General features: G+C 44.1%; 2 protein-coding genes across 5 annotated transcripts in view; one reads left to right on the forward strand and one right to left on the reverse strand.

Annotated features, from left to right (window-relative positions):
* Positions 1–4: 4 nt before the first annotated feature.
* On the reverse strand, positions 5–5,629 carry CDKN2C (cyclin dependent kinase inhibitor 2C). Its single transcript, XM_021530359.3, has 2 exons — positions 5,490–5,629; positions 5–1,924 (listed from the first exon to the last, which is right to left on the reverse strand). Exons 1-2 carry the CDS (start codon positions 5,616–5,618, stop codon positions 1,550–1,552), a joined length of 504 nt encoding a protein of 167 aa, XP_021386034.2. The 5' UTR covers positions 5,619–5,629; the 3' UTR covers positions 5–1,549.
* A 1,362-nt stretch (positions 5,630–6,991) lies between these two features.
* Positions 6,992–23,711, forward strand: part of FAF1 (Fas associated factor 1) — a 159,924-nt gene continuing 143,204 nt past the window's right edge. Inside the window, exon 1 of one of the 4 annotated variants that reach the window (XM_085586271.1) lies at positions 6,992–9,897. In XM_085586271.1, coding sequence (XP_085442397.1) covers positions 9,835–9,897 — 63 coding nt within the window. In that variant the 5' untranslated portion in view covers positions 6,992–9,834. The other 3 variants (XM_085586272.1, XM_085586273.1, XM_021529210.4) reach the window with 3 other exon arrangements.

Raw genomic sequence — 23,711 nt, forward strand, 5'->3', positions numbered from 1 at the left:
ACAATTTTTCATATTTCACAGAGGTTTTTAATCAGAACACAGCAGTGTGACAGAGCTTATAGTAAATGTGACAGACAGTTTCAGCAATTTTTTTACTTGAAAATGTAGTAACTGATTTTGTGGGGCTAATTAAAAAAAAAAGTTAAAAACTAAACTAAACCCTCTCCTCTTTTAAGTGTTATTTAATGTAGTATCCAAGTAGTACTCATTTTGCATTGATTTAAAACCTTCTACTTTGCACGACTGAAATTTAGACTATTCAGAATGAAGCACTTTAAACTGCCCATCTGCCAAATAAGTAGATCCTGTACAAATGTTAAAAGTTTAATAATAGACCCTTCCTGACATGGTGCTGAGCATCGTTAGCTCCTGTTGGGGCTGGAAAGGCAAATGAGTTTCAGTCTGGTGAATACTCTCAACTCTCTGTTGCAATAGAAAATTTCCAATGGTTAAATTGTGTTTTAGGTGCAAGAAATAACTTAACTTCACAAATATCTAAAGTGCTGCTCCCTAAATGTCACTCTATTCCAATATTCTTGTTTTGTGAGATGCTGTCATTAAAATAGTTTCTTTCCAGACAAAAAAGAATAGTTGGTGGAAAGCAAATATTACTTAGAGAACATCTTAACTGCAATCAGCAGATCAAGCGACCAGAAGTCTTGTATTGCAGCTTTCATGTCCTCTTTGACAATGGTTTTCTGCTGCTTGTTTTGAAACTAAAAAAAAAAAAAAACGACTTCTGCAGTGCACAGTAAACACGAACTACCAAACTGAGCTGTTTAAAACCTCTGGCAATCGAAGAAACACCACTTATACTGTTTCTGGTAACTAAATTCAAAACCAGATTGGTGAAAGTTTAAATATACAAAGAGGAAAAGTGTCATCTACATTTAGAAAGTAAGTGACCTAGTTCTACAAGCTCTTGTTAGTGACAAAATACAGTTACTGCCTAAAGCATCTAAGCGCCATCCACTGTCCTCAGGCCACGCAGCCTTTGACTTCCAGCTCTGCCTGTGCAGGGGCTGCAGGTGACCCCTTATTAAAAGGATGTTTTTATCTAAAACAGGACCTCAGACTCTCGAGCCTGACCAAGAGGGGTGGGGGGAGTGAGGAGAAGGGAGGGGTGCATTGAGAGGTGGGAGAAATCACAGTAAACTATTTCCTTTTCTTAAAAGTCCAGCAATATGAAGCATGTGAATAGTAGCTGTTGTATTAATGGCTTGATACGGATGACCTAAAATAAATCGTAAAAGTTGATACTGGAAACCTAGATATGAGCAACCAACATACACACAGATGAGCCTGGGAGTACTGTGTAAAGTGAAAGGTATAGGAAACTGCTCGGAGCATGGATTTAAAATGTTTCCATTGTCTACAAACCCACCTCTGGAATTTCTTGAGACTTACACTACCAGCTGTTCAGGGGGAAAAAAAAATAATAATAAAAAAAAAAAGTACTGTGGCAAAAAAACGTTATTAAAAAGGATGGGAAACAACCCAAGAAGTCTGCACACCCTCACGTCCAAAGGAGACCCCGTCCTGGCAGGGTTCAGTCCATGCTGGGGGGGAAGGCGCTGCTGGCCTCCAGCAGTTCCACCACGGCTGCCCTCCTGTAGAGCTTGGCCAGGTCGTAGGCGGTGGCCCCGCGCTTGTTCTGGTGGCCCACCTTGCAGCCGGGCAGCGCCAGCAGCAGCTCCACCACCCGCACGTGCCCCTCCTGCGCCGCCAGGTGCAGGGGCAGGTTGCCGTCGTTGTCCTCAATGTTAACATCGGCTTTGAACTCCAGCAGAGTCTGCAAAGTGTCCAGAAACCCCTCCCTGGCTACATCGTGGATGACAGCGAAGCCGGTACTGTCTTTCAGGTTGGGGTTCGCCCCGTTACTGAGCAGCCGCCGGGCGATCTCGGGGTTCCCGAGTTTCATCACCTGCGAAAGAGAGAGAGAATTGGATACCGCGGGTGGGGCTTTGCTCCAGCACTGCCTCCCGTCCTCGCTCCTCATCCCTGGCTTCTGTCAGAGCCCAACTCTCATTTAAAGCAGACACAGAGACTCGCTACAGAACTAACGACACACCAGAACATCTCGTTTCTCATGTATTTCTCACTGAACTCGGTGAAATTGTGAAAGATGTTATCACTTCGGTGGCCATAGCTTTCTGCCTCGGAAAAATTAATGCCTGAAATAGCACAGAATGGGATATAACAACTTTTTTTTTTTTCTTCCCCTAACGAAGGTCATCTCAGTTTCTTAACATATAAAAATTAAGTATAGTTCAGTTATATTTGCCTAAGTATTGAGACACCTCTGCATTACTGTTTAATCTTGTTAAACAGCAAATATAGGGTCTCTGAGGAACAGATATTTTACCTAAGCAACAGCAAATGTAGAATGTGTTTTTACAAGCTTTCAGGTGTTTACATTGTCTGTGCATTATCATAAAACAAACATTTGGACTGTACCATAGCTCTATCTGTTGAGAAACATAAATGTTAAAAGAAATTATTCTCCCCAATATTTATGTTTCATCAGGTCACCCAAAAAGGAAAAGTCAAAAGGAATGTTTCAAAGTTACAGAAGTTGTTTTCTAAAATCAATATATTATATTATACTTTCATAACCTTTCTATAAGTAAACTGTGGCTACGTTCTGTCATTAAAACATCCCTTAAAAAATACAACAACAACAATAATTGGATTTTCTGACTGTTTCTCTCAGGGAAAAAAAAAAAAGAAAATGCTTCTTTCAATTTTCTCAATTGCACCATAAAACTATCATAATTAGAACACAAATCTCTCTTATTTGTAACTTAACTGCTAGCACCGATTTCCTTGTAATTCCTCATTTTTTGTTTGCACACTTTCCAAAAATGAACACTGTAATGTATATTGTGTAATCTCTAACCTATAGGCAGTATTTTCCTGTCCTTGTAACTAGTCTCATTGTAAGTATAAATTTCGAAAAAACCCCAACTCTTTTCTCTTTCTTTAGAGAGAGATTCACACATTGATTTGAAACTCTTGATTAATTAAAAAAAACCCCCAAACATAAACAAGCATTACAGTGCATTAGATTTAGCTTAAGGTACAATTTCTACAGAGGTTTGCTGAAAATCTCTCCTGATGAAAAATATGTATCAATTTTTTTAAGAAAAGCAAGATATAATAAATACATTTATGTACAGCGTTTGAAGTGTAAAGCAGCCCAGCAGATTATAACCACAGACAGCAAAAGTGCAGATAAGACAGGCTGGGATTCAGGGAAAGAGATCTCTCTGTGCCCCAAGGCTTCCAGCTCCTGACTTCCAGCCACTTCTTTCACTTCTAGCAGAGATGGAAGCAGTGTAAAAGAAAACAAGATCATTGTGATTTCTCTGTGTTTAGTAAAAACCGGACATTCTGATCTCTTTTCGAGAGCCCAGGCTGTATTATTTGTGAATTCAAAACATATATTTGTGTTAAGTGGGAGTTTTCAGTGTTCAGGCCAGGGGACTGAAGGCTTCAGTTAAAGATGCGAGGGGGAGAAAATCCTAAAAAAAGTGGGGCTTTTTGGCCATGGGCTAAAACTGAACAGCAAATGCCTCCTATATTTTGAAAAATTGTGTTTTGTGGGAAGGGAGGCAAAGAAGTAGAAAGCTTTAATTTAATAAGTCTGACGAAAAGCATAAGGGCAGGAGATGTATTTGAGGCCTGCATAGGTACATTTCACCAGAAATAAAAAGGACAGAGCAAGACAAGCCGAGTAGTGTTTTAATTAAACATAAATGCAGAGGAAAAATATAAATTCATTGACATTAATATAGGAGCATTCTCTCCATTTTAACTGAGAGAGTGATTACAGAGAGATTATCTCACTCTTGCAGAGTGCACTGACAGAGAAGTCTTTCGAGCGTGGCCAGGCACCCACAGCACATTTCAGGATGATACATATTGAAAATAAGTCGACAGATTCTCTTGTTTTGGTTTTTGTGGTGGTTCATTAGCTCAGTTGTTATAATCCCTAAGAAGTATCGTTAGGGCACAGCTGCATGTTTAATATAGCTGGATGCTATGTAATTGTGTAAAATATACCTTAATTCAGGATATGGCCAGTTAGCTGCTTTTAGAAAAAAATATCCAGCATTCCTGTAGGACAAATCAGTTTTTAGCCCTTGTCCCAAGGATAAATCAACTAGCTAAATGTTTCCTGCTTTCTTAAAGAATTTAGCTTGGCTAAGTTTTTAATTTAAATCCTTTCACTCTCTTAAAAGTTGCTGCAAGTGCCTGCACTGCCATGCGATGCCCTATTTAGGTGTTAACAGGACAGCGAGGAGCTCACAGATCTCCAGCTTCAGCAAAATTATCAAAAAAGGGTCATTCCTGCATTATCAGCAAGAGGTGCTCATTTTCCAGCTTTAACATTTTGATGTTAAGCCAAAAAGCTGTAAATATCTCGAGTACATTCACAGGTTCTATGCTGTTTAAAAATCCACTATCAGAAATTATTACCATGGTTTTGGGGGAAGGGGGAAGAGGGGTTAAAAAACGATTTTACTAATGTGTGAAATAAAAAAGACCCATAGCTCCACTTCCACATTGCATTACTCATAACTTAAGTATAAATAACCACATTTATTTTCCCTCTGGATTTATAAATCACATATTTCACTATTTGTTAGGTATTCTAGCCTTTTTTGCCATCATTATCTGATATTATTAAAAGTAAAATCTTTCATCAGCTACAATAGTTAGCAGTTGGACGAGTTCCAACTCCTGCCTGCACAACTACACAGTTAAAAATTAGGACACAGCACCCTATACGATCAGCAAGAAAATAACTGGAACCAGTGCCCTCCCTGCTAGCCGCTCTGAAAAAAGCAAATTTTAAAGTCTTAAATATGAATGAAAAAGCAAGTGATTCAGCTGGAACCCTGGCTCGCAGGGCTAGCTCTTAATGTACATCGGAGGTCCTCGCTTCTGAGCAGCATGATTCCCAATGAGAAAGGTCATTCCCACAAACAGAGCAGAAAGGAAAAGCACCATCCACAGCAAACCCCAGAAGCCAGACGAGCCACGCTTTAAAAGCACATTGCAGGAAAAAAAAAAAAAAAAAAAAAAAAAAGGAAGAAAAAAAGATAAAAATCCTAAGCTTCAGAGAACAGAACATTTGTGTTTACAGACCTGCTATGAAATCCTGCTCACCTAAGCTGATTTCTTTTCATCTCAGCTCTCTCACTCCTTGCCTCCTCCCCACGAAGTTACAAAATATTAGCAAACTCGTAGCCCGTTTGACATTGAGGGTGAGCCCCGATTGAAAGAATGGTTTTGACCAGTTTTATTTCAAGTACGTCATTTTAGGGAGTTGGAGCCACTAAAGTTATAAAATATGGCATCCAACGAGTTTGAAAAACCACTCGAATTTCATCCACCAGCCTGCTTAAAACGTTGTCTTTTTTGGAAACCCGGGTCACGTAGGTACCAGTGATGAAATATTTTCTCCCTCTCTGGATACCAACCTGCAGCGCAGTCCTCCCAAATCCATTTTGTGCATTGACGTTTACATTCTTTTGCAACAAATTAGTAAGTTGCACTAGGTCCCCCTTGGCAGCCGCGGACGCCAGCTCGTTCCCAGAAGGCTCGGCCATTCTTTAGGGTGACTGACGATCGGAAAAAAGATGAGATTTTTTTTTTTTTTTTAACCAGGCATGGCATCGGAGACTGACAGAAGGATTGGGATGGTTAATCTTCTGGAGTAAGACCTTGTAGTAAATACTCGTAAAAAACCTCCTTGCCAAGAGCCCGCCCCTAACTCACACGTGATTATTCAGCAAAACTGCAGCTCCACTTGAAGCAAGATTTCTTTGCTTCCACATATAGAGTAACTCTTATTAAAGACTTTGGCCATTTTCGCGGGGGGAGGGGGGGAATAGATGAACAGCTATGCAATGTATTGTATATGTTATAGGTAACATATATACACGTACTCCGGAGACTCACTCAGACCTGAGATCTTGGAAGAAGACAACCCACCCTGTTCACAGCCGGTTTCTGAAACTTAGCAGCAGCAGCAGCAGCTCGGAGGAAAGGTCTCCTGTAGCAGTGTGCATCCAACTCCCGCTCGGGATCCCCCCTTCATCCCTCTCCGTCGGCTTAGTCCGGGCCCAGCAGGGAAGCGAAGGACGAGCCGCGCCCGCGGAGGGCCGGGCGCGGCGGCGGCGGCTGTCCCGGCGCCCAGCTCGCTCCCTCGGTGCTCTCGCTCCCCGCGGCAGCAGCGGCGGCTTCACTGCCGCGGCCCCGCGCAGCCTCCGCGCAGCGGGCGGGCGCGATCCCGGCCGGCGGCCGCCCCCGGCGGCGGCGGCTCCGGAGCATCCAGGAGGGCGGCGGGCGGCAAGGGGGGGCTGCCGCGAACCGCCGCCCGCGCTCAGGGCGTGGAGGAGCCGCGGCGCGGAGCCGTCTCCGCCGTCGTCCCTCCGCCGGGCTCGCTCCGCCGGGGTCCCGTCGCCGCCGTCCGCGCTCCGCCGGGCGCTCCCCGGGACAGCCGCTCCTCCCTCGCGGCCGCGGGGCGAGCTCCCGGCGGGGGCAGGGGCTGCGCTGGTGCCGCCGCTGCCCCGGCCCGGCCGCGCTCGCAGCCGCACTGACAGCCCCGCTCGCCTCCTCTTCCAACTTCGCGAAATAAAGCTGCACTTGCCGGTCCGCGGCCGCCGCCTCCGCCCGCGGCTTTGCGCTCCCCCTTTTTTAAGCACAAACAATCGCTACTTCTGTTTCCTAAGGACACGAAGCCGGTTTCTCTCTTCTTTTTTTTTTTTTTTTTTCCCTTCTTTTTTTTTTTTTTTTTTTTTTTTTTAACCTCATCAGCTTTTTTTGAAAAGAAAAAAAATTTGAGCGCTTTTTGAGTTGAAACACCCGCCCACATTTTAACGGCAGAGATTTAAGGAGGCGCGGCGGAGTTCGGGCAGGAAGGCCTGCAGCGGCTCCCGCCCGCCCCTCGCCCGGCCCCGCCGCGCTCCGGCCGCCGCCGCAGCTCCGCGGCGCCCGGTGCCGTCCCCTCGCCGCGCAGCCCGGGCACGGCTCCGCCACAGCCAGCACGGCCCGGCTGCTTTTAGGAGCAGCGCTGCTGAGGCCTAGAGGGGGGGAAATGAAAGGAAAAGGAGGTTGCAGCAGCGGGAGCCGCCGCACCCCGGCGGGAGGAGCGGGATCGGGGCAGCTTGGCAGGCGGGAGGGCGGCCTCTGCCACGGCGCTGCCCGGAGCTTCTCCCGGAGCTTCTCCCGGGCGGTCTCCACCTGCCCGCGGGGGGAGCGGAGCCGGTCCCGGCCCCGGCCCCGGCCCCTTCGCCCTCGCTCGGCACCCCGCAGGCAGCGGCTCCGCGCTCGGGTCGCCCGGGCAGCGGCGCGGGCGCCTCTCTCATCCCGAGGACAAGGTCAAGGATGAAGGGTCAATGTCAAGTTGTCTTAACGGTGGAAGGCGACCGTCCACGGCAGCACTCCTTGCTTCCCGCGTTCCTGGTGTCCTTGATTGATTCGAAAGTGCCATTTTGAAGGGGAACCGCGCCCGGGCACCAAGAGGACGCGAGGACTTTGCTTTTCCTTCCCAGGGCGAAGAAGAGAGGACGGTACAGGACGGGGATGCCACCGCCACTCTGCCTAACAGTATTTAGGGTCTTAAAGTGCTTTAATGGCTGGATTGCTTTAGGTTTCAGGGACCCTCGGAGGACTGCGTTCTGCCAAGCGAACCCTCCGAGAGGTAAGCAGCAATGTCATGGCTCCCTGATAAGCACACGTAACCCATCGCTCGCAGGGCAATCTGCACGTCTGTTTTCTGCGTGGACGCCACGGGAAAGTGATTTTGAACGTAAACAGGCGTGAGGCAGCTCGGGGAGGTGCGTTAGGGAGGGAACCTGTGGTGGTTGCAGCTCCTCCAGCACTGCCCTGCGGGGGGAACCTGCCGCGGCAGCCGGGCAGGGACCGGAGGCGGCCGCGGCACCGCCGTCAGAGCCGGGTCTGCAGCAGTGGATCTGCAGCTGAACGAAGCCAGACTTCTCTGTCCGGCTTTCCTCTCAGCTTCGGTTGCTTTTTGCTTTGCAATTGTATTTTCCTGTACTGATTCCCCCATCCATGCTTGTTCGCGAATATTACAAAGGTGACAAGTGTGAGCTGCCTACACACCAAGCACGGAAAACAACTTTGTTCAGTTTATCAACTGACCCTCCACTCCCATTCCCATAAAGGAGAGGAAAAACACGTCTATTTTTAAGGGCCTCATTGTGATAATTCTCGTCCAGAAGCAATAGTGCTTTTTTCTCCCCTCATTTTTTCCCTCTTTTTTTTTTTTCCATTTTTAAAAAGCAAAAATATAAATTATAACTTCCCTCAAAGTTATGTATGCATATGTATGCAAGTAGCATCTGTTTATTCAGATACAGTTGCTTTTCTGCAAAGAAAAAAAGAGGGAATTTATATGTAAAACTTGGAATATTCAGACAGATGGCTTATAAATTACTTACTTTGTGACTAATTACTGCCTAAAATCCACAGGCTTTGGTAGTGTTACCTGTTGCTAACTTTGTTCAAAATTAGACCTGCAAATACTACAACTGTGTCATCCTATTTTTTGTTGGTTTGTGGTTCAGAATAAAACTTCGATCTTCTGTTAATCACGCCGCATAGCAAAATAATTAAGTGAGGTGTAGCTGGAGTGCTGCAGGCCTCCTGCAAGTAAAGCTGCCTGGCCAGAAAATGCCATCAAACTTCCTCTACTGTGCAGGTCTGTCAAAAGTCTTTGCAGAAAGCAGGTCATTAATCCTGATCATCTCATCTCATGAGTGATAAAGATACTCCACCTAAAACAGAGAGATTTGTCCCAATCGGCTCCAGAATCAGCAGAAAAAAAAACCCCAAGAAACCAACAACAAACCACTTCTGGAGGGAGATATTATCACCGAGCATTATAAGGAGTAAAATAATCGGCTCCCTAATTTATCTGTCACTCGTTGGAGGATAAAACCCACCTCGAATAGCTCAGAGAAGCTGTGAGAAGGCAAACAGAAACTTTAGCTGTGACTTGAATGTGAACTTCCTGAGATGGGCACGTGCAGCTTTTCACCTTTTCTTCATGTTTTGGATCAAATCCTTCCTGTTTTGATCTAATATAGATATCACTATTTAAAATATGACTGTAATAACATGAACGCCGTGCAACTAATCTTGACAACGTACCTATAGTTTAAATTTGTGCCAGGAATTAATTGGCTTTTATCCAATTGCTAAGACTTGCTTTTCAGCCTTTATTATAGTTACTCTCTAGCAATGTGTGGGTGGATTTGTTTGTAATTTAGCATAGGCTGTCCCTGGCATTGCACCATACCTCGTACTTAGTACAGAACTATCTGTAACATCAAACTGGGGGGGAAAAAAAAAAGGTGCAGGTGTGAGGGCAATTAATTTATCATCCCTCCGGTCGGTGCTGGGGAGCTCGCATTGTTAAGCTCACGTCAGCGGGCAATAAAAACTTTCTGGTGAGCCCTGCCAACACAAACTAGAGCAGGAAGACGGCAAAATGTAAAGCCCAGCTTCTCTGACTCTGTGGCTTCGCCTCGTTAGTGGCGTTTCCGTGCGGCCTCAGCCCGCCCGGAGCGCCGCCGCCGCCCTGCCCAGGCGCCGCGCTCGCCAGCAGCGTCCGCAGCAGGCTCCGAACCATTCCCAGGGTTTCTCCTGGCATCCCGGACTCTCCTGAAGGCACAGCTGAGCTTTCCCCTCCGCACGCAGCGTTTGTCCGCGGTGGCGCCGGGCTGCCCCCGCACTCGGCCCGGGGCCAGCGGCGGCGGGGAGCGCGCAGCGTCCGCGACACCGCCGTGACCCTCGCGGATGGACGGGAGAAACAATAAAGAACGCTGCTTCCTAAACCCGGCAAAATACCGTGATTCAAAGGTACCAGAACGTAGCGTTGTTAGCTGACAGGAAAGCTGCTTGGTGCATCTGTGACCTCAGCTACGACACTCACTGGACACATAAAGAAGCAGAGCAAAACATGCTGGACTAATTGGCAAGTTGGCGTCCAAATGTGTTTTATGTCGCTGCTAAAGGGGTACGTGAACATCAGGTTGTAGGAGGCAGACTTAGGAAGCATCAGTTACAGTCAGATTTGCATTACTTAAAGCAGATTTATTTGCGGTATAGAATAGAATTGCATCTTACAGTGCTGGAGTGCTAAGCCTGAGCGAGGGCCGCAGTGCAGATCACGATGTGTTGGCTCAGAAAAACCTGCGAAAAATTAATTTGCTTCTTTTAAGCCAAGCCGGAACCTGGTGGAAATGTCGGCGCTTCCCCGAGCGCCGGGCGGTGTAGGGCACCTCCCGGGGGCGCGGGCACCGGGCGGGCTCCGTGTCGCGGCGGGGCGGAGGGGACGCGAACCGCGCCGGGGGCGAGCCGCTGCATCCACCGCAACCAGCGCGGTCCGGAGGGATGGAGGGAGAGGGGCAGGAAGGAAGGAGGGATGGATGGAGGGGTGGGTGGGTGGATGGATGGCAGGCACAGAGAGGCAGGGCCGCGCTCCGCCCGGCAGCTGCACCGGCCCGCGTTTCCCCGCTCCGCCCGGGGACGGCTGCAGCCGGCTCCCCGCAGACCCGTTAGGCCGCAGCCGGCGGCGGAGCCCAGCCGGGACACCCCGCGGCGCGGCCGGGCCCAGGGCGCCGCCAGCCCCGGCACGGGCCGCGAGGCTGCGTCGGCTGCGGCGGGCAGGGCGCGGGCCGGCGCTCCCCGCTCGCCCCGGGGCCGCCCGGCGCGGGGTCCGGCCGGTCCCGGCTCGGCGCGGTCCCGCCCCCGGCTCCGGGAGCGCTTGACAGGCGGGCAGTCACGTGGCGGCCGCAAAGCGCCTCTTTGCGACCTCAATGACAGGCAAAATGTGCGACACCGGCGCTGTGGAGGCAGGCGGGGAGCGGCGCTGCCTCCTCCTCCTCCTCCTCCTTCTTCTCCTCCTCCTCCTCCTTCCCGGGCCAGCGGCTGAGGCAGCGCTGCCCGCTCCCGGCCCCGCGCCCGGCCCGCCGCTCTCCTGCCTCCTCCCCTCCTCGGCCCCGGCAGGGGCAGCCCGGGGGCGCCGCGGGAGCCCGAGCGCAGCGCGGCGCCTCCATGAGCTCCTGAGCTCCCGCCCTGCCCCGTCCTCCCCGCGGCTGCGGCTCCAGGTGCGCGGGTCCGAGCAGAGCCGGGACGCAGCTGGCTGCAATGGCGTCCAACATGGACCGAGAAATGATATTGGCTGATTTCCAGGTAAATTTCAAGCCGCCGCCACACAGCCGTGGCCTCTCGCTGCTTTTCTCTTTCTCCTCGTTGCTGTGCTGCTTGTTCTTTGTGGGGAGGTCCCGGGTGGTGGGTGTGAAGCCCTCCACCCTCTGAAGCCTCCGCTCTCGCTTTCCTTCTTTCTTGTTTGTCAGAAATGGGGAGCGTGTGCCCTCTTCTCTCAAGGTGCGTGAACAAAATGTCTTCTTTAACTTAGAGAGTTCCAGTTTTTTAATCAATAAAATAAAGCTTTTTTCATCCACTTTGCTTGTTCCTACCCTCTGCAACCACCCAGGCCCTGGGACAGCTGTGAGGCAGCTCACTTGGAAGAGGCAGATGCCAGGGAGGCTACAAAACTCACCAGTCCACATGATTTGTCACAGTGTTTGTAGTGAATCACTTGCTGGTACTACAGATTAGTGCTGAACAGAGGTGTTTCCATTCCAGCATCAACACTAAACTCCATGGTTGCCTCAGCCTATGACTGTTGTGATGACGGTAAAGCTCTTCCCACCCCATTCCAAACAAGTGTGTTTGTGTAGAAGGGAGGAATATCCTCTTCAAAGTTGTTTGTTACCTTTCCTTCTCTCTGCAAAAGGGTTGTAATTTAACTTCAGACTTCTAAATCTTATCCCCAGAATAAAATCTTTCCGTAAATGAAAATGATGTGTTTAGGAGTGTATATTGCTTCTTAATATTGCTTGTTTTATATTGTTTTTCTAAGACCAAGTAAAAAAGTAGAGATACCTGCATTTGAAATAATGGGGGGAGCCAAACACATCTGGGAAGGGAACCAGATAATATTTGAATATGCCTTTTTAATATTTTCTTTTAAATTCATCCATTTTTTAAGCTCTGTCCATTTGCAGTGGTTGTTCTTACATGGGTAGGCACCCGTATATTCTTGGGTTAATTTGTAAAACTGCTATCTGTATGTTCAGCTTCTTAAAAGACTGTTGGCAGTGAAACTATTTTGTTTAATTGAAAAGAAAAAAAAAAAAAAGTAATCCCTGAAATTCATTCTCTGTGTGTGTTTCTTTGGAACTACAGGTAGGATGACTGTAGTGTGCACAGTAATTCCTGTGTATTATGTAATTAAATAATTCCGCTGTTGCAAAAGGTACCTGGTATCTCACTGGTGTTACTCATGGAGTTCCCAGCTGGTGACAGGGAACTGTCATCCCCTCCTGTACCCCATATCTTGCACCTGTATTCATTAAAATGCTTACCAATGTTTCTATATTGATACTACTTTGTTGTACTTGGAGGTACTTTTGTGTATATAAGGGATGACATCCCAGCTTTAGGGCTGGGATTTCACAAAGGAATTTTTCCAGGAAATGCACACTGTGGGAGACTGGGACCCCAATTCTGCATTCATACCAGTGGGAACAGATTCTTATGGGATCCCACATTATCACCTGAACTTGCAATCAGGAATCCCAGATGATGAAATTAGTGGCTGGTGAATGTACGATTGTTTGTTTAATACAATTTTTAATAGAAATTTACGCTTTCCAAGGTGTTTTTTGCTATTTTCCAGTATTGTTGTGCTTGGATTTTGAAACCATTAATAAAAGTGTAAGAGCAACTTCAGTGTTTGGTACCATGAAGACAAGTAAGTATCATTGCAAACTTGCAGGTGGGTGGTGGAGTCACAGAAGCCAGTTTTAGATCAAGGGTGGATGACATAATATGTCTGAACCTAGGACACAGGAAATATTTTATCATATACCAATCCTTATTTAAAAAGAACCCAAACATTTTCCTCTTGTGTTTCAGCAGACAGCTTTGTTTTCCTGTTTCATTGTATTTCTTTTTAAGATAATATCAAGTATCTACCTGATTTTGAAGTACTAAACTGTTCATTGTCATGCTGTTAAAGATTCAGATTAGCAAAGGACAATGTCAGTCATTATTAGGCCTTGTATCTGTAGACTGTTACAAAACAGTAAAGATTTTTGGGTCTTTTAAATACTTGGTGGAATTTGCAACTCACTCACTAAGAATTTAAAATGGAGAATAAAACATTATGTGCAAAGTAATTCTGCATTATTTTCCCTTCTATATTTTCTGTACATTTTAATTAATAAATATGTTCTCAGAGTTCTGCTGCCATCTTCTATGTTTATGTGAGGTGTCTTGTTGAAGAAAATTGCACACAATGAAAATTTCAAAAGCAATTCTTTATAGTTTAGTTCAGCTAATCTTTGGTGAATTAAATTGGGAGGGAAACTTCCATCACCATTTCACCTTCACTTTTCCCAAGTTGTGTTTAAGGGGGATAGAGTAGTGGTCTTTAAATTTCTGAAGCCTGAAAGGGTTTTCTCTTCCATTTAAAAAACAAAAAGAAATCATAATTTTACTGATGCTTGATGCTTTTGTGAAGCTTTCATGGATTTATTTTATGTCTTCCAGAGTTATTAGGGATTTTGTCTTGGGTTTCAGCTAGAGCAGGAACTTGTATTTGATAGTTTCTTTTTAGCTCTGATTGTAGTACTAGGTTACTGCTGCATTTGGAGGTACCAAAGAGAATGACTTATTTTTTAAAAGTATTTTGTGTACATATATATATATATGTGTATATATATATATATATATATATATATATATATATATATATATATACACACACACATAAACCCATGGAATTTGATGAAATATTTTAAGTAGAGAGTAAGGCACAGTGAGTGATCTACCAAAATATTTTTGCCTAATGTCTCAAAACAATTTAAGCCTGTTCTATGTGGTTTATAATTATTTTCTTTTCCTCTCCCTTTTAATGAGGCTACTGTTTGCTACCCAGGGAGCACAAAATACGTATTCATGCATGTGGGCTGTATAAGCAACCTGCCTAACTTTTCCTTCTTAAGCCCACACTTAGGAAAGATTATGCAGAAGCTTTGCTTTGTACATGAGTAGCCTGATTGTTTTCAGTGAAAGTAGCTGATGTGGAGTTCAGTGCACAAACAAGTTTTAGCTTTTTTCTAAATGCAATTCAGAACTTCTCCACAAAGTGTCATTGGCATAAAGGAAAAACTCCATAGGAAAAACACAACAGCTTGTTTTAGCAGTGTAAATTCTTCAAAAAGGTAGCTTCATGTCAGTTGGTAAGTGATGTTGCAACATACTTCACATACTGAGGGAAATAAGGGCATATAATATCAACAAATTTTTAAACAACTGTTTCGTTGTTTGTTGTGTTTAACTGCAAAGTGTGCTCCCATCTTCAGTGGGATACCCAGGTGCTCACATGGTACAAATATACTGATGATCTCTTGCAGTTTGGGGTGTACTTTTCACTATAAATAAAACTTTTTTTTTTTCTTTTTAAATTGTAAAATTTAGTTGCACAGAGCTTCATTTAATTGACATAGATTGGTCTTCATTCCCAGAGTTTGAGTATTGGCAGAAGTGTCAGATACTGATGTTTTTGCTCACTAGCATTTTTGCTTTTGCTTATACAGCTTCACTTTGGATTGGAACTAAAACTAGCAAGAATATCTTTCTGGCATTATAAGTTATGTCCACCTATAGGACCACTTAATTCACGCTGTGTGCTTGTCCTCACAACAATCTTAAATGTGGAGTGGGCCTAAGGTTGCAGTATTGTGGGGTTGCCAACTCCTGTGTGTCCATGTATTACAAGAATATCTGGCACTCTGGAGCTTCAGGAGGAAATTTTTAAAAGAATTAACATTTTTTTATTGACCAAGTAAGTATCTCAGGATTTGGTCAGGGTGGGAGGATTTCAAAGTGAAATGACAGAATTCAAAAATCCTTGCTTTCATTGAGACAATTTATTTCTAGTAGTTTTCTTCTCCCCTCTTTCATCTGTATTCATTGTGAAACAATGAATGTGTGCTTTTTTTCCCTTTCCCAAATTTTTTTTAAAAGTGGACAATAGACTACTTTTGTGTGATTCACACACTTGTGTATAAAAATGTCTTTTTTTTTTCAACTTCAACTTGTGTCAATCTCTTTCATTAAAACAGATTTATGGGAGGAACAAGGGGGAATTGGGAAGGAAGAGCCTCATTGCCATCAATTGCAGCAAAGTGAAAAAGCATGCTAAATGATTGTGCTTTAAATTATAAAATTGACCATGACAGTGATAGATCAGTTTATTACTTTTTGGTTTGTTTATTTTTGAAGATTTAATTGTAATTCAATCTACTTATTTCCTTCTGGAATGGCAAAATTTAAAGAAACTGAGAATCCTTTCACCTGGAGGTTAACGCAGTACTGTTAAATAACTAACAAGATAGAGTATTTGGCTTGGTTGTTTTTTTTTGTTTTTTTTTTTTTTTTTTTTTTTTTTTGTTTGTTTTTTTTTTTTTTTTTTTGGTTCCTGTCTGCTTCAGCCCTGTCGAAGATTATCTCAGTTGTGAACAGTTTTCACTGACAAACAGTGTGTGCAGAATTTACATTTGTATTCTTTTTTCAGTGGGTGCTAAGTGAGCTTTGCTTCTGTGCTTGTTGGCATGGTGGCTCAGGTTTTCTGTAGTTTTAGGTAATTGCCAGTATAAAGATTTGATGGGTGGAAAAGGTAGGCAGATACAGGAATAGCTTCAAGTCAGTACCTTTGATTCTGGCCCTGGTCTGTGACTTGTGGTGGGGGCTGGAAAGTGTTTCAAACATTTCTGTAAGGATAAACCACTCACTGTGGGTTCTGAACAAATCTCAAAGTGCATGTCTTTAATACTGATTTCTGAAAGAAAAAGACATGTTTTGTCATTAGGGTGCTGGGGCAGAAAGGGCTGTTCTTGCTTTCTTTGCAGGCTTTCAGTGGAGTGGTTGGGAATTTGGAACAAGGTCCTCAACAAAAGGTTGTTGCTGAAGAGAGTTCCAGTCAAAGTTTGAACAAAAGCTGAAGGACACTTTCCAAAGATTTAAAGTTCTTGGAGGTGTACATTTTCATCAGAAGCTCTCCCTATATACTATACCTGGATATACATATATACATATGTTCAGATCTATCTGAGTTTAAGCCTCAGTCTTACTCAAACCAAAACCTCTATTTAGTGTGGCCTCTCCGTAGAATGTTGAGTGCAGTGGGTACTGATCTAAGCTCTGCAGATCTCTCCACAGAAGCTGGAAGGAAATCCAGTACTCTAGAGGCTGGAAATCAGGGTTTGGGATAGACAGGTTTGTTTAATCATACCTCCTGCTGGGTGTCTTTAGTTAAAAGTGGGCTCTGCTGGGTTTCTAATAGTCAGGTGCCCAGATGCTCAGCACTGCTTCACCTGACCTGTTTTAATGGATATAGGTTACTGTATCTTTAGTTAAATTTTAAAATAGATAACAGGACTGGTTTTCAGTGTAAAAAAGAGGCCTTTAGGACACTGTAGGATACTGAAGTTCATACTTGTGAGGCCTCTTAATTTGCATTTTGGTTAGAATTCCTTTTAATCCTTGTAGGATTTTTGTGGATTGTGGGTTTTTGGAGTTTAATTTATTTAGATATGTTTAGGCTCAGTTGTCATCCCAAAGTTCAGGTTTATCAGAACCTAATTTGATTTACTAGCCTTTAAACTGAAGGTGAAGTGGGTTCCTGAGCCAGAAATAAGAAGTTGGAGTAAGAGAAGTGTCCTTTTAGAAGCATAACCTGGATATTCCCATTGATAGCTCTTCATGGAAAAATCAGTTGATTTCTCCAATGTGAGGGCAGGTAGTTAATTAGAAATACTAACTGACATTTATAGAAAAGAAAGAGACTACTTTGACTGTGATTTGTGTGCATTACACTCCTGCTGTAGGAACCTGAATAATTTACCACTGGAGTAGCAATTTATCTTTAGAAAGAGGTTTATTCTGTTTTTTTTATTCAATTGTCTTGAAAAGACTCTTCACATCGTAGTAATCTTGTCACCATTTCCATCAGTCCATTCATATAGGTATTTGGGTTAGTAGGTCACTGAAACAGATTGAGAGGTGGTAGCTGTAGGATCCTTTTTCAAATGCCATGACAACCAGTACTAATTATAATATTGAAATTATTAATTATATACACACCTCAAAGGTTAAAAAATGGGCTTTCATTGAAAGATACCGTGAAAATCGTTTTATTGAAAACACCACATGGCTAATATACCTTGGTAAGCAAGGGTAATTTACAGTAAACTTTACACTTACTGAGTTCCTATTTCTGTGTGGAGGGAGGTGTGGGAGAGGATGAGCATTTGAGCCATTTGCTTCATGTGTTAAGGGGTCTTGAAAATACTGTGTTTGAGCTGGAAAGCCTGAAAAGGTAGAGTTTTCCTCTGTATTTGGACAGTTCTTAGGATTCAGTTACCATTGCAAGCCTAGTTTTCACACACTTCCATACCAGAAGCACAAGGTAGCTTTTTGAAGGAACTACATGGCATAACTTTGATAGGATTTCATATTTTTCTAGTCAGTGAATAAATTTGTGCATATATGGGGCAGCCATTAGATGAGTCCTTTCCTTTAACTACTGTAGGAACTAGAATAAAAGGCCTGGGGAAGTACCTAACATTTTACTCGTCCCTCATTATTTGGATGAAAGGAAATGACATGCTTACTGGCTGGATTGATACCTACTAATTAAGCCCATTTTTTAGAGTTGACTAGTTAATGTGCAATTGTAAAAAGAAACTGCTCAAAGAGGAAATCAGAGACCTCATGTATGCATGACATGTTGTTTGGTCTATTGAAATAGTCATCTACTGGTCCTCTATGTTTGACTGGTTGAGCAGGTCTTTGTTGCACAGCAGTAGTTAATGCTTTCAAAAGATAATTCATTAAAGCTGAAGTTCTTAAGAGACATTTTGAAACTAGAACAGAACACGTTAGCCCTTGGGTTACTTTATATAAGTTTCATATTTTATCTATTGCGGAAAACAATTTGTAAAGACAAGAACACTGAGTCACTTCTATAATTTTTTTTTCTAAAGGTCAGGTTGTTTGTGTGAGCAAATACCAAAGGTGCCATATCAGCTCAGATTGAAGACCCAGCTGGCCTAATGTCTTTTCTACAGCAGTGGCAGGTCCTTAGGAAAGAGCTGAAGGAAACAGGATGTGAATAGATTTGCCTCATCCTAGTTTCTGGAAGTCAGCATTTTGAAAGCTTGATGATGGGGTTTATTAAAAAACTTTGGAAATAAGCTGTGTCAGCTTGAGTTAGTCTTGTGTTCTTCAACTGACCGAGTTCTTGAGAGACATTTGAGAAGTTTTGTGATATATGTTTGCTCTACAGAAGCTGTGTTCACTTTTCCTCAATGTGTCATATACATGTAGATACTAAGTCTATTCTATGTACTTTATTGGAATTTCTGCTGTTTCTTGTTAGTACAGGAGTCAAATTTGAAATGTAAAAATCTTAACCCCTTCTGGTTTGCACCACAAAAGACTCATGTTAATGCTGTGGGAATGTGGTGTTGATTTGCCTTTAATCAAACTGATTTAAAGAAGAGTCTGCTGTTAAAAAATTGTATTTAAGTTCCTTTAAAGTTTTGGGGACTCTCACAAATCTAGGGGTTTGTTCTCTGTGTCTCTGCTGACATTTTAGGATGAGAGTGTTTTCTGTACAGATTATCTGTGTTACAGGATGGTCCCAAAGTTCCTCAGTAGCGAGTATCAGTGCACAGAATTTATGTAGCTTTACTGATATGCCCTTGCCTTCTTTGAATACTTCTGTACTATTTTCTTCCTTTGGTCCCACTGACTTACTGTCAGACTTCCTTGTCCTGATGCTTTCAAAAGCTGATATAATATTAATGTTTTTAGAAAACTGTTTGCTGGGTTGTTTTTTTTTTCTTTTCAGCCCTTGTTGGTCTGTGCTATTGGCATGACCTGTGCTTGGAGTTTGAATGTGCTTCTGTTTCCCTGCTCTGGGTGCCTGTTGGTTTTGGCTGGGGTAGAGTTAATTTTCTTCCAAGTGGCTGTTACGGGGCTCTGCTTTGGATTTGTGCTGAACACAGAGTTGATAATAAGGAGATCTTTCTGTTATTGCTGAGCAGAGTTTGCCCAGAGCCAAGGCCTTTTCTGCTTCTTATACTGCTCCACTGGGAAGGGGGCTGGGGATGCACGGGAAGTTGGGAGGAGACACAGCTGGGACAGGGGACCCAAAATGAGCAAAGGGATTTTCCAGACCATATGGCATCATGCTTGGTGTATGGAGTGGGGGGAAGAAAGAGGAAGAGCGGATCTTCAGCGTGATGGTGTTGGTCTTCCCAAGTAACCGCAACATGTGGTGGAGCCCCGTTATCCTGGAGGTGGCTGAACACCTGCCTGCCCATGGGGAGCAGGGCATTATTTCCTTGTGTTGCTTTGCTTGTATGGGTGGCTTTTTCTTTCCTTGTTAAACTGTCTTTATCTCAAACTGTGAGTTTTCCAGCTTTTACCCTTCTGATTTTCTACCTGGTCCCACTGCTGGGGCAGTGAGTGAGCAGTTCCATGGGGCTTGGCTGCTGGCTGGAGTTAAACCATGCTAGTGCCTTTTCCAGATTTTGAAGAAAATGTCTGTTCCTTGCTGTCCTGTTCTTCACAAAAAAATTAAAAAGAGTGTTTGTGGAATGCTGACTAAAATATTCTTTTGTATGGATCAATACTCTTCCTTTGTATGCTTATCTAGAAAGTGGCTTTTATTTATTGTTGAGTTGTTTTTAAAGTTCTGCTGCTTTGAGACAATGAGGAGAAAGGAGGTGAGTGCAAATATGCAGTGTTTGTTTGACCCATGTAATTATTTTCTTTTTTCCATCAGTTTTTCTTATGCCATACTCTAAGGGCAAAATGATTCAGGAGAATTTGGGATTTTGCCTTCAATGACGTACTTAATAAAAGTATTAAACAAACACAGAAACATTGGGATAATTCTAACTAAAACATGTTTGTAGTTGTTGGGTAAAGGCTGTCTTCAGTCTTCAGGAAAGACAAATGGGTTTGGTAGCGTAGGGTACAAATTAATGGGTACTGACTTTTGGTTTGTTTTTTAATTCAGTTTGACCACTGCTCTTTGTATGTAACGTGTGTGGCTTAAACACTGGAGTGTTAGCATGGGGCTTGGGAGGCTTGAGTTCATGTCTTGGCTCAGCTCATGGGCTTCCTAGGGATCTGCCTTCGTGGTATTCTGGAATCAGAATTTGCTCCAGAGTCTTGAGAGAGTTCACAGTCTGCTGGAATCCATTTGAAAGTGGTTAGTGTGGTGCTGAGTTAGTTAGTTCTGCTGAGAAGTGGTTAGAGCTTCATGCTACCAAGTTTAGACTTTGTCCCCAGCTTGCTTTGTTTGGAAGGCTTGCAGTCATCTCAGAGCGTGGGCAAAGTTCACTCCTGTCTGCTTGGTAGCTACAGGTTGAAATGTCTTCTGTGACCTTCATAAATATTTTTTCTTCTCCCCCCTTCCCTCCCCACCTTGCTTTGCTTAAGGGGATGCTCAAATAGTAGAATGATGAAACTGGTAAATAGTTGGGTGTGGGAGTTGAAATTCATTGGGCAAACTTTATTCTGGCATATTTGCCTAAAACCCTTTCTTGATTTCTGATGCTGGTGAGTAAATTAGCTTGTTTTTGCTAAACGAACAGCTGGTGAATCTGCTTAATTTTTACCAGATGGTCTTCTGAGTTATGGAAAAAACAGAGAAGGATTCTTATCTCTTCAGTTAGATGCTTGCAGTAGGTGACCTTTCAGTCTGTGTCTTGGTCGATATGCCTGGATGTTGTTTTTTAAGTGTTTGTCTGAAACAGAAGTAAAAGTTAATTTAATAACCACGGATGACTCATATTAAGAACAGTCTTGATACACTGGTAGGGTTGTTGCAAGGTTAGAATGAGCAGGGATGCCACAGAGGGGTGGAGTTGATGAAGTCTGTGGAGGTGATCCTGATACTGGTGGGACTCTGGGATGAGAAGAACTGAAGTACTCAAAAATCCCAGTTGTGAGTGTCTGAATGTGCTGCATCTCTTGATAGCCCAGACGGGAGTTACACAGGCATCTTAAATTTGATATTATGGTGTTAAAGCCTTTACTTGCTTGGCTGGGCATATTGGCTTAACTTTACCTGTTTTGGGGGAAGAAGTGTTACACTTTGTTTCAATAGCTTTGAAGTAATCACCATTGCAACAATGTATGTGTGAATTTAAAGAAAATTTTCTGACTTATTAATGTGTTACGGGTGAATTAGTATCGTAAATCTTTCTGGGTTTAAGTGGATTTCTAGCTGATACAAACTGGAGCTAGCCTTGGTTCTTTATAGACTTGATAATTATCCTTGATTACTGAGCCATTCTCCTCATAATGGATGGGAAAAAGAAGTACTATGTTTGACTGTAGAAGGGGGGAACTCAAGATTGGATTGTTTAAAAATCTTGCATCCAGAAACCTGATTTTTGTTAGGAATGCTTGGAAAAGGAATTTAAGGATTTTTCTAGAAGTAATAGTAGCCACTTAGTGGACTGCGTCAGTGTTCCAGGAGCCTGGGGTAGGCCATTCTTTCTCATTTTACAGGTGACACCACTGCTGCCAGGAGTACTGGGTTCACTATCAGTCACTCCATTGACAAAACAGAACAAGTCCAGGGAAGGGTTACCTAGGAAGGGAGGAGACTGGAGCATTTTTGTGTGAAATGTGATGTTAAGGGAGCTTGCTTTGTGTAGCCTGGGAGAGGAGGCTACAGGAGGATCTAGTTGCTGTCTCAGTTGTACAGTGGGTGATAACAGACAATACAGAATCAAATTTCTTCTGGAGTTGGAATCTGAGGGTGAGAGGCAGTGGATATAGGTTACAGCTTGGGAAATTATAATTAAATATAAGGAAAACCAATTCTCGGTGAAGGTGGTAAAGCACTGGAACAAACTGCCCAGAGAGGCTGTAGACTCCCTGTCTTTGGAGATATGCAAAACCTGGCAGGGAGTTGAAGTGTGTCTGTGAACTGTCTGGTTGTAATTGAAGAGGTGAATAAAACAGCAAGGTAGGTCTTGGTTCTTTTACAGGAAGTATGCAAGGAGATAGGTAATATCTCAAATAATATAATATATCTCAAATGCTGCTCAGAACAGCTCTGAGTGGTTTGTTGTTTTTAAGCTGCTGAGCTGGGTAATTCAGCTGTCCTTCTGAGCAGGTGTGTGGCCAGGACTCAGAGGGTTTCTCATGCTCTTAGTCTCTCTCAACTTTTGAAGAGTAAGTTACCCAAGGGATAGTGAATTGATTTTTAACAATATATGTTCTTTGCCAGCATTTCTTACATCTCTTGAAAACCTCATATATCTTTATGAAATAGAGTTAACTCTAGTTGCCGTGCTCTATCTAGTGATAAAAATTTATTTGGTGCTTTCAAAAGTAAGTGCTTCCTAGGGTGATGCCTGTGCACTTGCAGGTGTGTTAATGCTTTTGTAAGAGATCCCAGAGGGTGAAAGCTTTTCTTCCTAGGCAATCCGGCTGAATCTTTTGGTGCCTTCACCAAAAGTTGTTTCTTTGGGCATTGTGACATTGGCTAAACACTGAAATGATGGACTGAGCTACAGATTATTTTATTTTTCATCTGTTAGAGGAGCGAGTGGATCCAATGTAATTCACAGCTGTCTCTGCCTGGTTTTAGTGGGCCTGAACCTGTTTTACAAAATGTTCTAGGCCTAGTTTGGGTTAGAAAACTTCTCCTAGTTTTTTTGGAGAAAACACAGCTACTGTTAGCATCCAAAGGAAGTATGGAACTGTTCAAAAGGCATGTTGAGACTTAGTCCTCCATATCCAGCTACTGCTCTTAGGCCAAAAGTGGCCTTTTGGCCACTTTGCCTGCAGCATTTTGCCTCGGCCAGGAGTGCCACAGGTGAGAGGAATCCTGCCTTGCTGCCAAGTGCTGCCAGCTCCTGTGCAGCAGCTGCAGGCGCTGCCTCTCGGGGGTGAGTCTCAGCAGCTGCTGCCGCTCTCCCAGCCCTGCTGCAGGAGCAGCCCTGCAGCAGCAGCCCTGCAGCAGCAGCCTGGCTCTGTGCTGGCAGCAGCAGTTGGCCCCTCCAGCTCTGCCATGGAACCACTGCCTGCACCCTGCAGCAGGTGCTGGGGAGCAGCTGCTGCCAGATGGGGAAGGCAGCTGCTTCCCTGGGCTGAGGAGGTGGGCTGGAGCCTGGGCTGTTTGGGGGGGTGTCACAGAGGGTCTCAAAGCCCACATCCAGCTGTTACAGCTGCTGGGGTCAGACCACCCTGCAAGGGATTTAGAAGAGCCAGTCTGTCATCCTGCATTACAACTTTCTGGAAGCAGCTCCTAGGTTTGTCTCAAATGCCTTGGAGTCTGTCTGCCCTCACAACTTGTTTCCTCAGTGACTACTTAGCTTCTTTTATTAAGGCTAATGTTACTGTGCAAGGATAGCACCCTAATGGTTACCTGTGAAACATTCCAAGGGTAAGGTCTCCATCACTGAGGGGATATGAAGCTACCTGGAAAAAAAATTTGGAGAACACGCTGAAATTTTATTATGTGAAAATTTCAGTCTGCCTGGTGGAAACACTTACCTGCCCTG

The sequence above is a fragment of the Lonchura striata genome, chromosome 8, assembly GCF_050655825.1.
Source record: "Lonchura striata isolate lonStrDom1 chromosome 8, ASM5065582v1, whole genome shotgun sequence".
Lineage (NCBI taxonomy): Eukaryota > Metazoa > Chordata > Aves > Passeriformes > Estrildidae > Lonchura > Lonchura striata.

Excerpts from the sequence above, each read along its gene's own strand:
- CDKN2C (XM_021530359.3), bottom strand. The coding sequence starts at position 5,618 with ATGGCCGAGCCTTCTGGGAACGAGCTGGCGTCCGCGGCTGCCAAGGGG. Across the intron at positions 1,925-5,489 it reads TTGGGAGGACTGCGCTGCAG|GTGATGAAACTCGGGAACCC; the intron begins GTTGGTATCCAG and ends TCTCTTTCGCAG.